Consider the following 11,015-nt stretch of genomic DNA (forward strand, 5'->3'; position numbering starts at 1 on the left):
TCCCTTAAGGGCGTCACGGTAGCACAATGGTTAGCACTTCTGCTTCATAGCTTGGGTGACTGTCTGTGCGGAGTCTGCACATTCTCCCTGTGTCGGCGTGGGTTTCCTCCGGGTGCTCAGGTTTCCTCCCACAGGCCAAAGATGTGCAGGTTAAGTGAATTGGCCATGATAAATTGCCCTTAGTGTCCAAAAAGGTGGGGTTACGGGGATAGGGTGGAGGGGTGGGCTTAAGTAGGGTGCTCTTTCCAAGGGCCAGTGCAGACTCGATAGGATGAATGGCCTCCTTCTGCACTGTAAATTCTATGATTCAGATGCTGTCAGACATGCTGAGTTTTCCAGCATTCTCTGTTTACGTTTAAATGGCAAATGTGTAAAAGTCACTTTGAATTTTATTTTCAGGTTTTTGTTGGGACTTGCTGTGAAGGGCTGTGGGATATTTTACTAAATTAAAGACACTATATTCATGTATTTGGTTGCTGTTTTAAACCTATATAACATTCATCCACAGAGGGACAGCTCGGATGGTTAGCACTGCTGCCTCATAGTGCGAAATACCCGGGTTTGATTCTGACCTCGGCTGACTGTGTGAAGTCTGCACGTTCCCCCGTGTCTACACGGGTTTTCTCTGGGTGCTCCAGTTTCTTCCCAAAGATGTGCAGGTTAGGTGGCTCGGCCTTGCTAAATTGCCCCTAAGTGTCCAAAACATTACGGGGATAGGACGGAGGATTAGACTTTGGTAGGGTGGTCTTGCGCAGGGTCGGTGCAGACTTGATGGGCCGAATGACCATCTCCTTCTGCACTGGAGCGATTCTATGACATAAGCTCTTGGAACTCACTCCTGAAACCTCTTTGACCACGCTTTAGTCCCCTGTCCTGATAGCTCCTCCTAATGTTGCTCGCTAGCAATTTAATTCGAGAGCAGTCGTTGAAACAACTTCGGAAGGGGTTAAAGTGCCATCAAAATGCAAGTGCACACACATCAGATTTGGTCTATTTTGCTTTGTCCTGGCCAAAACCCGATTGTGTTGGCTTAGTAAGGTTGTCACTCAGCCCTCATTGCTATCGGGGGGGGGGGGGGGGGGGAGGGAATAGGCTTGCTGTTGAAGTGAGCTGCTGGAGGTGTTGAGTTAATGATAGTTCGCACCGAGGCCTCGACGTCAAGAGAGTTGCCTAGACTGGAACCTTGCGTCATTCCAGGCAGCCCATGTGATGGTGATGAATTGTGTTGAGAGAGAGAGAAGGGGGATCGAATTCGTCTACCGTAATACATGAAAGGTTAAATGTGCATCTGCAAATCGAGCGACCAAAAACCCCTCTGCCTTAAAAAAACTCGGATATAATTAGTAACACTTATGACCTTAACAAGCACCCCCCCCTTAAAGGGTACCCTATTTGATTTCTTAAAATAAACTCGATTTGCTTTTTTTTGGGGGGGTTGGTTGGTTGAGGGTTTCTTTAATTTTTTTTGGGGGGGGGTTCTCTCTATTGCAAGGCGGGAGAGAGAAACGTGAGGTTCACAATCTGCTTTCTCACACTGCGGGCGGCGCCAGATTGCGTAAATGTAGCTTCTCCCCGGGTGCAGGTAAAGGGCAGTGAAACTATTGTGTTCTTGCCGATTTCTGGCAGCTAGGGCGACTCATTGAGTGCGTGATGTTGCAATCTCCCAGTCTGTTCTGTGCAGCCACACTGTGACCCAGCCTGCATTCCATAGACACACTCACTCTCTCTCTGCATCAGTTACTGCAACTTTTCCCAAACAGGGCAACTGTCCTTCAAGCTTCACCTACAAGCTTATTCCAACCCAGGGAAGGGTGTGGGGGACTTCGGCTAAAGTTTTGCAATGCGTTCCTTCGCCTGGATCGCTTGTTAAAGAAAGAGAGAGCAGAGAGCGAACACCTTGCACGCAAGTTGGGATCTTCTCCAGGAGTCGCGACCTTCATCCGGGGAGGAGAGGGAGAGGAGGTGGTGGGGAAACGGATACTCGGTTGTGGCGAGGGTGAGGGGGAAAAGGAAACAATTCCGCCCTCCCAATTTCATCCCGCAGACACAGTGAGGCGGATGCGTTCGACTTGTGCAGAGAGAGCCGTGGACCAGTCACTTTAAAGCGGCTCCTTTGTTCCAGGCGCAGAGGAGAGCAGCTCGCTGTCTTGATCCACGGTGAATTGCAATGAGCATTTCTGCAAACGCTTAACCCTCTGGACTTATTTGCAATCTCGACTTCAGCCCACCCCCAGAGGAGGAAAAGAAAGTTTGGGGGTGTGTGTGTGCCTCCCTCCTAACCCAGCTCCTGTGTGGGTTTTTTTGTGCCTGTGTCTTTGCAAACCTCGTGATCCCGGCTCGCTTCTTTCTTGCACCGAGCGGTTTTTGATGAGTGTAAACGCGCGGACAGCGATCCCCATCCTGCGATGGAGACAGAAGCGGGTGGAGGCGGACGAGCCGGCCGCCAAGTGCCCGCGGTTGAGTGACTGCCCCCCGGACAGCGCTGACCTCCCCTCGCCGGCCTCCCCCTGCCCCACCGAGAGCTGCCCGCCCGGCTCGCAGGCATCGGCTCGCATCGGCGACTACATTCTCCTGCAGAGCCTGGAGCGGGACAAGGTCTTCCGGGCGATTGGCAGCCACACGGGAGAGGAATTCGTCTGCAAGGTAAGGAAGGGGAAATGCTACAGCAGAAAGTCCTGTTCTAAATTGTTGGATGGGCGCAGTTTTATCAGGGAGGGAGGAATAATAATTTTTCATTATGCATTTTTGCACAGCCTTTTGCAAGTGCAACGTGTGACCCCGGGGGACTGGGTTAAAAGGGTGGGAGTTTTGAGTGCAACTTCTGAGGGTTTTTTTTTGTTTGGATTTGCACTTTGAAGTGGATGCGGCCGTGAGACTGACAGCCCACCCGGTGCTGCCACCGTGTGTGGCCAAGAGGCTGCGGCAAGAATCCGGGGAGAGAGTATCGCCAAGTCTGCCTAGATTTATTGAAGGGCAAAATCTGTATTTTTAATTTTTGCACCATGTTGAGTTCAGACAGGTCAAAGTGAGGTTTGCTCCACGAAAACTTTGTTGCAAAAACTCACTTGTTGCAAATAAAGTGCTTGGGGCTAGCATCTGTGGGGAGTTAACATTTCGAGTCCAATGTTAGATAATTTGACAAAGTTCTCATCAGCTTTGACAAAAGGGTCATCCAGACTCCAAACGATAGCTCCCAAATCTCCACAGATGCTGTCAGACCTGCTTGAGATTGCCCAGCATTTTTCTGGTTTTTTTTTGTTATTGGATAACTTCCTTGCTTTTATTGAACTTTTGTTGTTGTTGTTTCTGAGCTCCAGCTGCCTGAGATTCGGAGTCTCAGTTTGTCAATAATGGCTGGATGCTGCTCAAAGAAACATTGACTCTTTTTTTCCCTTCTCTGGCGAGGCAACATTTTCTGAGAGTTGAGTGTGGTGTGTGTCTCTCTCCCCCTCCCTGCCCAGGTTTTTGACATCAAGAGTTACAGGGATGAAATCGGACCCTATCTGCAAATCCCAGCCCACGAGAACATCACGGCGATCGAGGAGATCATCCTGGGCGAGCGGAGGTGCTACGTGTTCCTGGGGAAGGGGCACGGGGACATGCACTTGTACATGCGGAGCTGCAAGCGGCTGGACGAGGAGGAGGCGGCGCGGCTCTTCCGCCAGATTGTCTCGGCCGTGGCGCACTGTCACAGCTCGGGCATCGTCCTGCGAGACCTCAAACTCAGGAAATTCGTCTTCGCCGACAAGCAGAGGTGGGTACATGTAACGCAAAAGGGTAAAACCATGTGATGGCATTCAGAGAGTTAACCCCCAATTTAATAATGGTACAAAAACTGACAGGTTAATCCAATAAACAAAATATGAATTGATTGTCAGGCTGCATGAATGCCCCAACCGGGCTCCATGTGTGTGTTTTATTAATGGACAGGGGTGTATCTGGAATGTAATTCATGGGAAGGGGTTTAGCACCGTTTCCATTTACAGGATTTTAATGCCCTATTAATACACTTTGTCAATAATTGAGTGTGAGCACAATGGTGTTTTCCATGTCCCCAATCTCAAAAAAGATTCACTGTTTCCTAAAGGCCACCTTAAAGGAGAATTATTTAACACGCACAGTTTACTGAGGGGTTAACTTTCGGAATGGTGCAGGCAAAAGCTGCAAATATTAATGAATCTACTAAAAATATTTGCAAGGTGCGTTTAGTCCCCCCTTTTTTTGGTAGTATCAAAATCTTGTGCAAAATTAATTTCGTATTCAATACTCAAGAAACATGAAAGTATGTTTTATCCGTTATAACGACATCTTTAACACACTTAACCACCAAACCTGGCCGAGCCCTTATAAATCTATCCCTCAAAGAGTGATTTGCCCTTTTGTAGAATGGGAGTGATGCTGCACACGGCGCAGACACACGATTGGGACGAACGAACATTGGTCCAAATGTTTCAAAACACTTTATTACGGCGGAATAAAACGTATTGCACAAGGTTATCAAACATTTATAGAGTGGAGTTGGGCAAGTGCAGGTTTACTTGAAATATTATTATCTGCAGCCTTTTTTTAAATGGGTAATTTATTAATATAAATATTAAACTTTTTTTTAAAAATCGCAGTTGACATTTGCACCCAGTTTTTTGATGGTTACTGAACCACGGGACGTTTGAATTGAAGTTTTGTGTATCTATTTTTTTTAGCAATTGCCCTGATTGTTAGTCCCGCTTCAGTACTTCCCTCCCCTTATTTTCTGGAGGCTGCTTTGGACATTTTCATGGCGGTGCGGTTTGTAACTAGTCCTTCACTGTACAAAAAAAAGGGCTTAGTTAAACCCGAGCACCTTTTGTGTCTCTTGTCTGGATCAGGGCGATGTGCATTGGATGAAAGCTGGAGATCTGAAATAAAACAGAAAGTTCTGGGGGAGGGGTGGGGAGAAACTTTGCCCAGCATTTTCTCTTGATCGCTTCTCTGTTGCACGAGGTGAGCTTATTGTCTTTGTGTCACGGATGCGGTGAGATTGGACCGCATGGAATAGTTGAGGTATTCAGGAAGGGGGACGGGAGGAGAACCTGATTCACAAGCATGTGGGGAGTGCATAGCAAAGCTATGCTGGAGTGGTTAATTTAGATGGGGGTTGGGTGGGAAGAGCCTTAGTGGGGAAATTGACACTGACCGAATGGTCTGTTTCTGGGTGCTGTGAAATTCCATTTCATTCTCAATAGCTGAGAATGTTCCCGCAGCAGGAGGCGGTGCAGCCGCGTTATTTATTCTTTACACACACTGGAAGCTGGAAATGAAATTGCAATTCTGCTTGCTTGTGCTAATTTTTTTTTGCAGCAGCAGCAGGCATTGGGCAGACTTTTTTTTAAACATCATGTGCTGCAGATTTGGCAACTCGGGGCGGTTTTGCAATTGAAGGTACTCTCCGTGTCAAAGCAGGTGTTTATTGATTCGGTGTCGTAAGGGACTATAATACACACACACAGCAGGCTGCAATGAGTCATGTTTTCCATTTACAAAACAGGAGAGCTGAGGGTACTGCCCTTTCCACTGGCTCCAGGGCTCAGTTATAGGACACATCCCCCGCCATCGATTTCCCCTCTTCAAAGCACTTAAATTGCATCCCCTCCCCCCAAAAATTAAAATAGAATAACAAACATATTTTTAGCCCCACGTTAACCCTTCACTTAATTTCCAATGGATGTCATTTCATTGCAACGAACAGTATGCAAACGCTTCGCACTCAAAAGTCACGTACAATTGGGGCATCATTAATATTTAACAAACGTTAAAGGTGTGGCAAATGCTGTTAGTTATATTTCACTTTCGACCTCAAATAAAAACCTGAGTATAAGTCAGCATTGTGATGACAGGAGATTTGTCCCCACAATGAAATGAAATTTGCTTATTGTCACAAGTAGGCTTCAAATGAAGTTACTGTGAAAAGCCCCTAGTCGCCACATTCCGGCGCCTGTTCGGGGAGGCTGTTACGGGAATTGAACTGTGCTGCTGGTCTGCCTTGGTCTGCCTTCAAAGCCAGCGATTTAGCCCTGTGCTAAACATGCACTAATCTGGATGTGGTTTAGTTTGGGGTTATATTGTTCAGCATATCGGTCATTAGACTGAGCTAGCACATTTTATACACTGTGGAATGGGATAGTTTAGATCCACTCTGGAATGGTTTTTTTTTATAGAGTGTGGGTTGGAGTAATTTATAAACCAGGATTCCTCAGGGGTTTTTATACACCGTGTGGGGGTGGGTGGGGTACAGTATGTTTCCTAGGCAGGGTCTGATCATCTCTGTGCTATTCCCACAGCACGAGGCTCAGGCTGGAGAGCTTGGAAGATGCTCATATTCTGAAAGGAAAGGACGATTCCCTGTCCGACAAGCACGGATGTCCAGCTTATGTGAGCCCGGAGATACTGAACACGAGTGGATGTTATTCCGGGAAGGCAGCCGATGTCTGGAGCCTGGGTGTGATGCTTTACACTCTGCTGGTGGGACGTTACCCCTTCCACGATTCGGACCCCAGCGCCCTGTTCAGCAAGATCCGCCGAGGCCACTTCTGCATTCCCGACAGTGTTTCCCCCAAAGCCAAGTGCCTGATCCGTAGCCTGCTGAGGCGGGACCCGCCGGAGAGACTGGCGGCCGGAGAGATCCTGCTGCACCCCTGGTTCCGCGCTGCCTGCCAGCCGTTGCAGCCCGATCAGGAGAGCCTGAATTCGGACCAGACAGTCCCAGAATTTGAGGGTGATGGGCAGGAAGACCACCCCCTTTCCTGTTGACCAGTGGGAGAACTGAAAAACTTTTATAACTCGCCCACAAGAAAGAACTGCGAAGTAGCCCATCCCAATCCTTTCTCATCCAAGAAGGAACCCCTGTATACATTTGCACACGCAAACTTACACCGGTCTCAAACGGGCATTAATATCCTTCAGTTTGGCAGCAGTTTCCATCACATGAGACCTTTCCCCAACTTTCAGACCAGTTCAGGTTACCTAGGCAGAGACCTCCGTTTGTGTTGGAATTTATTAAATTTCACAATGTCATTCACACCCTCCCTAACCTATTTATTCATTTAAAGATTTATTTAAGAGAGAGCAAGTGCAACCACTTTAACTTATTGTATTTGTGTAACATTGAAACCGTTATGAATTTTGTTAATTTCTATATAATTGGTTGTTTCGTCAAAATCCTTTCCTCCTGTATTTGGGTCTTTGCAGGTGGGCCTTCTGGCTTGAGAAGGTGGGGAGATTTGTGCATGGTTGTTGTCATTGGGCCTCTGTGTGAGGGCTGGCAATTTGAACTGATCTCTCAGCAGCCTGAGGCCTTCCACTCACAGCGAAAGAGCTCCCTTATTGCACACTGCCGTACACCCCCCCCCCCCCCCCCCCCCCCCCCCCCCAAATGCTAGCTGGTAACATGGCCTCCGACATCTTGCTCCACCACCATAAATAATACAACTCTACAACATGACCGAGGGAACCCTGCAGCTGGACAATGCTTTCAAATTATGCATTATACAGCAACCATTACTACATTGCGTAAACATATTTAATAAATGTCAATGAGTCACTCCAAGGCAGCTACACAAATAGCCAGGGATCAGTTGACATTGTATAGTATTTAAGCTGTGCCTTTTGGCTTTGATGTCATCTGGCCCCATTGATTATACAGCTGTCTTGGTTAACTGTTGCATAATGCATCCAAGCCTATTATAACACAGTAAAAGATTGCATTATTTTTCAGTAAAACTCTCATCAGCCCATACTATTGTAGCTGGTATCAGAATCTTGTTTTGAAAAAAAATCCTTTTCATCATCTTAACACAAACAATTAATCTTATTGCCCAAGCTGACTAACAATGATTTGGGGGGAAAATTGGCAACTGGTAAACCTCGGATAGTAATATTTACCACTGGGAAAGAGACTGCTAACTTGTGTAACATAAACAAAGCGGGAAAACTGTTTAAGCGGGTTCACAAGCATAATGTACCCTTGAGATTTGGAGTACTAGGGCAAGTACGACACAGCCTTATAACACACTATTGGTTATTAGCTTTGCAGGGGTGGCATGGTACAAGAAAATGGGAAGGTTTGCAAGCGTCAGGTTTAAAATCCCTAAGGGCAGCACGGTGTCGCAGTGGTTAGCACTGTTGCCTCACGGCGCCGAGGTCCCAGGTTCAATCCCGGCTCTGGGTCACTGTCCGTGTGGAGTTTGGACGTTCTCCCTATGTTTGCATGGGTTTTGCCCCCACAACACAAAGATGTGCAGGGTAAGTGGATTGGCTGCGCTAAATTGCCCCTTAATTGGAAAAAAATAATTGGGTACTCTAAATTTATTAAGAGGAAAAAAAGGTTTAAAACACCTGAACTTTAGTAACGTTTTATCATCTACAAGAATGAAATGAAAATCACTTATTGTCACAAGTAGGCTACAATGAAGTTACTGTGAAAAGTCCCTAGTTGCCACATTCCGGCGCCTGTTCTGGGAGGCTGGTATGGGAATTGAACCGTGCTGCTGGCCTGCCTTGGTCTGCTTTAAAAGCCAGCTATTTAGCCCAGTGTGCTAAACCAGCCTTACAAATCTAAGTTTTAGGCTTGGAAACGTATATCATGGTCAGTGAGATATTGTCAGTCTTACAAAGGGGTAAAGTAGGTCTATATATATTTTTCATTTAACAGGGAATCTTTTGTAATTCAGTCTAAAAGTGCAAACGTCACACAAATGAAGCTAATGTTTGTGAAGACAGCCAAAATATTGCATTGTCCATTGCTTCCTTGGATGCTGTTGACCGCTTCAAAAATGGCGCAGATGCCATGAGCATTATTGCAAACAACTTCACTGTTTCTCCTGGAGGAATTTAAAGTAGGATCTTTACAATGCAAGTGTGTTAAAATTGTCCATACAATATCAAGACAAATGTGTTTCAAAAAGCATCCATTACCGTGACTACTCTAGAACTTTGTCCACGTGTAAACGATACTGTGACTGTATTTTTCATTGTGTGAAACATCGCAAAAGATATCCCAGTTGTACTCAAATACATTACACACTTGATCCTCGGTTGAAAGGTGACCATCATCATGTGTTTGCTACATCCTTTTGTGTTTGTGGAATCATTATGAAGATTATGTGCATCCGTTAAAGAGCTCATTTATTAGTTTTGCAGCTTGTGAAATAAGGTCGCCAACTACAGGGGTGAAATCTGAGCTAACAGCAGGACGAACTGGCTTGAGTTAGATGTTGCATTTTCATTAACTACTGTGTATGTTTTGTTTATACCTCGTGTACAGTGGACGTGTAACCTGTATCTTTTCTTGCATATCGTCAGAAAAATATCTTACTGGTGTTGTATAAAAGATCAGTGTAAATGTGAATTATTACAAGCAATATTAGATGAAAATCATGAGATTTGAGGTTTAAAAGACGGTGAAATATTTCTGTTGCACTGATTATTCTCATGGTTGTTGAGCTTATCGTATCTGTGATACAAGGTGAAAAAAGACTATTGGGAAATGCAAATCTATACTGGCAGCAATGTCCTGCTGAAAAATATGAAACACTATTTTGAAAATGTGAATATGTGAATATGTACAGCTGTAAATGAACCTTCAGCAATAAAGGCAAAATTACATGAACAAATAGTTTGTGTGTTTTGTTAATGTAAGTAAAGTGAGAATTGGAAGGGAAACTCGTATTATTTCACTTTTCTTTGTTTGATTTCAAGCAACTAACACATTGGATGTTTTTCTTTCCCCTGAATTGATGCAATGCAGTTTGCCAGGAGTCTGTATCGAGCCATGCCCTTTGTTGCTGACAGTGATAGGCAGACTTATCAAGAATTTCTACGTGCATCATGTCTGCTGAGGCAGCCTAGTTAGTCCTATTTGGTGTTGGTGGAGACATTATAAACCTTTGAGCAGACGAACATGAGGAACTAATGAAGAGGCCCAGCAGTAGGCCATTCAGTCTCACGCGCCTGCTTTGCGGAGTTTGGTGAAATGAGGTAGGTAGTGCGATGTATCAAAACGTCCTGCAGTCAATTGCTTGTCCAAAATCTTGACTGGTTATTTAGCACAGTGGCTGTGCTACTGTTGAGGTCTAAGTTTTGACATATTCCTTACCGTGGAAATAATACCTGATTTACGTTTCCTCCGGGGGCTCCAGTTTCCCCCACGATCCAAAGATGTGCAGGTTAGGATTGGCCATGCCGAATCGCCCTTCCGTGTCCAGGGATGTGCAGGTTAGGTTACGGGGATTGGGCGTGGTGGACCTGGTGCTCTTGCGCAGGGTCGGCGTAGACCCGATGGGCCGAATGATCTCCTTCTGCACTGTTGGGATTCTATTATTCTAATGCTGGTTCCCACTGCACAGGCCTTCCATATTATTCACAAAAAATGGGCTTGAGGGAGGGGAACCTGACACAGACCACAGTTATTCTGCTGTGTCCACTTGCTCGTGAGTTCACACACTTGCAAATATGCTTTCCAATTCCAATTCTTTTCCCACACCTCGTGGCACAAAGGCTTTGACTGTTTCTGTCGCTAGTTATTCCTGGAACAGGTCACTAGTCTGTCACCAGCGGCTTATAGCTTGATGGGCACCACTCCACATTGAGTGTTGGCTGACCAGAAGTGTCTCCTGCTCTTACCGCCAGCCATTGGTGTGCCTGGAAGGATGTGCAGGTTGATACTCAAACCTGTTTGACTGCATTATGAATGGCCCTTCCTTGGGCATCAAGCCCTGGGGTAGGACTCAAACCTGGAGCTTCTGGCTCAGAGACAGGGACCTGCCCACCGCCACAAGACCTCCCCCAAATATGGTGTAATGGTGCAAATTTAAAACCTTTCACCTGATGATTAAGCCGTTAAAGGTGAAAACAGACATGCCTGTTTTGTTAAACAGCCTTTACTGAAGGGAGACCAGTGATGTTCATACATTATCCTGGCAGAGATGGAGGCATCACCAGTCGGGCAGCATTCACCTCCCTCAGTGAGATCACATGCACCA

The 11,015-nt window shown here is 46.0% G+C and overlaps 1 protein-coding gene across 1 annotated transcript; it reads left to right on the forward strand.

Moving 5' to 3' along the window:
* Positions 1 to 1,280: 1,280 nt before the first annotated feature.
* LOC140385171 (tribbles homolog 1-like) lies at positions 1,281 to 9,647 on the forward strand. The gene is made up of 3 exons (XM_072467036.1): positions 1,281 to 2,643; positions 3,462 to 3,754; positions 6,318 to 9,647. The coding sequence occupies exons 1-3, from the start codon at positions 2,368 to 2,370 to the stop codon at positions 6,784 to 6,786; spliced, it is 1,038 nt and encodes a 345-aa protein (XP_072323137.1). The 5' UTR covers positions 1,281 to 2,367; the 3' UTR covers positions 6,787 to 9,647.
* Positions 9,648 to 11,015: the final 1,368 nt, after the last annotated feature.

This window comes from Scyliorhinus torazame, chromosome 11, assembly GCF_047496885.1.
Source record: "Scyliorhinus torazame isolate Kashiwa2021f chromosome 11, sScyTor2.1, whole genome shotgun sequence".
NCBI lineage: Eukaryota > Metazoa > Chordata > Chondrichthyes > Carcharhiniformes > Scyliorhinidae > Scyliorhinus > Scyliorhinus torazame.

Coding starts and splice junctions, on each gene's coding strand:
- LOC140385171 (XM_072467036.1), top strand. CDS start 2,368: ATGAGTGTAAACGCGCGGACAGCGATCCCCATCCTGCGATGGAGACAG. Junction 2,644..3,461: donor GAGAGGAATTCGTCTGCAAG/GTAAGGAAGGGG, acceptor CTCCCTGCCCAG/GTTTTTGACATCAAGAGTTA. Junction 3,755..6,317: donor GTCTTCGCCGACAAGCAGAG/GTGGGTACATGT, acceptor CTATTCCCACAG/CACGAGGCTCAGGCTGGAGA.